This window comes from Ruditapes philippinarum, unplaced genomic scaffold (genome assembly GCF_026571515.1).
Source record: "Ruditapes philippinarum isolate M1 unplaced genomic scaffold, ASM2657151v2 ctg3940_1_1_1_1, whole genome shotgun sequence".
Taxonomy (NCBI): Eukaryota; Metazoa; Mollusca; class Bivalvia; order Venerida; family Veneridae; genus Ruditapes; species Ruditapes philippinarum.
This window is the reverse complement of record NW_026865429.1, coordinates 155,964-159,110: the sequence shown is the minus strand read 5'-3', so window position 1 is coordinate 159,110 and position 3,147 is coordinate 155,964. Positions and strand designations below refer to the sequence as shown.

The following is a 3,147-nucleotide window of genomic DNA, read 5'->3' as shown; positions in this document are numbered from 1 at the left end:
GTTAGACTTTCTTTAGGGATTCTGTTTTTCTATTTTTTTTAGGGAGGGGGGAGATTATTCAACCGTGTCCATGTGTGTAAATGGTATTGGGGGAAAACGCACGAATGTGCTTGTGTTCATTAGACCTAGCCTTTCCCTTGAATATTTAAAATAATCGTATGCATTTCGATTCATATGTCTTATCATAATTAATGTTTTTTTTTGCAATCCGCAAAACCACCAGAAAATATGACAGTTTAATTATCAATGGATCATTATCAAAAAAAGTCTTGATTCATGAGAAAATATACACTAAATAATTGAAAAGTTCTCAATGCATTCTCTTTGGCTCAAACTAGCTATACTATTGAACACATTTAGATGCAAATAAATGTAATGATATAATAGATATGAAAAATATTTTGTCCATTCAAGATTATATATAAAATTTTATCGTTACATTTGCAACTGTGTCTATCACCTTAAATGTTTAACAACCATGGTTATATGAAGGTAAAAGTCAATCGGAAAGCTATTGATGTATTATTTAGTTTTCCAGCTCTCGTAACGAGTTTATGCACGAATCTATCATTTCATCAATGTCCTGTTCATTGGGACATCTATTCTGTAGCTTGGCAACAGATTCTCGTATTTTCTTTGATTCGCCATGAGCTTCGTTTTTGTGAAGCTCTATCGAATTCGAAACTAGGAAACCTATGTCAATGGGAAGAAAGACGGCACTTACGACCCCACCAGCAATATGAAGCCCCTTAGCTGTGTTTCCAAGTGTACGGAATACGGGAACAACAGTTGATGTTACATCAGATGCAATGTCGACGGCTCTGCCAAGTCTAATTGCGTTCAAAACAGTATTCGCAACCATTTGCCAGCCAAATCCTGAAAGGGTTTGTGTTGCGCCCAGCAATAGATTGCCCCAAAATGAGCACCAGAGCGGAAAGTTAATGTCAATATTCCCGGCTCTTTCTAGCTGGGCTGATACCATATTGCATTTCATAAGTATTTTGTTAAAAGCTGTATCGCACTTATCAAGTTCAGCTTTTGCCATTTTTCTAGTTCTGCTTGATTTTACAGCGTCAGCTATAGAAGCACCACCGGTAACTATCCCACCTGCGCCTCCAATAATTCCACCTGAAAAAGTAAAGAATTATTCAAACAAAAACACTTGTAGTAATCGATAACTGAATTTCAGCTAACTCGAGTCAGTTACATAAAGATTTGATGATAATGTATCCTAAAGACAAAACATTTTGCTACACGCAGAGAAGATATGCTACACTCTATGGGTAAACAGGGTATGAATATATTAGACATATTCAGTGACAATATTTCATAGATTTTAATAGATTGCTTGTATTTTATCTAAAGATGAGCATATTTAATCTTAAAAGAATAAATGAAAAATTGTTTAACACTGAAAATGATATGCATTCGATAACATGAAATTTATTATTAATTTCTGGTGAAAACAAATGAAAATATATTTCGTTAAGGCTATTACACAGACACCAAGAGGCGCTCCGGAAGTAACATTATTTCCTTTTTACAGCATTTAAATTTTGTTCGGATCTACTGTTTTTGTTGCGTTGTTGTTTTTGTATTTTGCAATAAGACGTGTGTATCTAAGTTTTACTGAAACTGATAACCTGCTATACATAGGCCAAGAGACGCTCCAAATGTAACAAAGGAAAGTCCAAAGCCTACAACAGCTAACACTCCCCTACCACACATCCTGACTGTCCAGATACTTTAGAAATCTTTATATCTGGAAATATATCGTAGGTGACATTATATGCACTTTGTTATTTTGTAAATATGTGAGTTGTAAACAATTATTTCACATATTTTTAAAACTAAACTAAGATCACCTTAGATAAAAAATAGTCTAGTAAAATAAAGATACTAAGCGACAAATGATAATACCATTAACAAGGAGAACATTAATTGAAGAGAATTGAAAATGCAACGTTTCTTATATCCCTGGGAACAGCCTACTGTGTCTTCAACACTAAAAGTCATGATCCCGAAGAAACAGAAACATTTTTTTCAATTCTTTGTCTTTAATATCTTTTTGATGATCAATAAAGTTCTATATCAGTATCGAGGATATTATGCTTACCACTGTACTACAGAAGCCATTTAAATTATACAGAAATAAATTGAAGATATTTACCTCTGTATGCAGCATCTAGTTCGTCAGCATATCCCAAAAGAGGTGTTGTAAACCGTAACATGGTAGTATGAAAAAACTCTTTCAGTTCAACACGCAATTCCTCCAGATCTCGAATACAATTTCTATTTGCTGCCATAGCTGTAAATTCTCTTATCAGTGACGTTGGATCAGCTTATATAAAAAAAATAAATCTAACATCATTTTAATACCATACAATATTTATTTTCAAATCACATTTTTATGTTTTAAATATTTATATAGATTAGTTCTTAACTGTTTATGTATCAAAAATAACAAACACCCCGATATAACTTACAGACAGGCGTCTTGATGAGAAATAAATGGAATTTGAAACTTAATTGCATTTATATAGTATATTTTCTACATAAAATTTCCATGGTAACTATTTTTAGATTGGTTTTCCATAATTACATCATCTGCACAGTTGTGCTTCAGTGCATGTCGCGACAAATACATTTTCTAACCCGTTTATTTTGGTTATTCATTGATGTTTATGCATTCATTTCTTTAAATTTGAGCGGTAGACTAAATGAATTTGATACATACACTAGGTTAATATTTACGATGTTTAAAATTTAAATGCTTACGAGAAAATTTTCATATAGTGCATTAGTGCAACTCCTTGAGTGTAACTCAAAATTGATTAGCGCACAACCGTCCGTTTAGTTATAGATAGAGTATTTTATTGTAAATTGCGCGACCCGGATTCGATTCCCCGACCGTGTAGATTCCGTTGTGATTGATCCGGCAATCCTTTCTCATTAGATCTGTACCTCACGTCTGGCATGTACAGAAATTTTCAACTCCTTGCCAAGTTACGGCATTAAGTACTGGTAAACCGTTTAACAGTCTTTCCAGGAACGATCCGGTGGCTAAATTGTGCTCTTTGTGGCTTACTTCCGTGATCCTGGGGCTAAACTACCAGCACCACCACTACTATTTGTTACATTGTCAAC

At 33.8% G+C, this 3,147-nt stretch overlaps 1 protein-coding gene across 2 annotated transcripts; it reads right to left on the bottom strand.

The window, feature by feature from the left end:
• Nucleotides 1-318: 318 nt before the first annotated feature.
• On the bottom strand, nt 319-2,575 carry LOC132728967 (uncharacterized). Of its 2 annotated transcripts, XM_060714696.1 has the most exons (4): nt 2,487-2,575; nt 2,171-2,341; nt 1,644-1,762; nt 319-1,128 (listed from the first exon to the last, which is right to left on the bottom strand). In XM_060714696.1, the coding sequence occupies exons 3-4, from the start codon at nt 1,726-1,728 to the stop codon at nt 527-529; spliced, it is 687 nt and encodes a 228-aa protein (XP_060570679.1). In that variant the 5' UTR covers nt 1,729-1,762; nt 2,171-2,341; nt 2,487-2,575; the 3' UTR covers nt 319-526. The 2 variants fall into 2 exon arrangements, with proteins under 2 accessions (XP_060570679.1, XP_060570678.1); XM_060714695.1 differs by lacking the exon at nt 2,487-2,575 and having other exon boundaries at nt 2,171-2,464.
• Between the last annotated feature and the right edge of the window lie 572 nt (nt 2,576-3,147).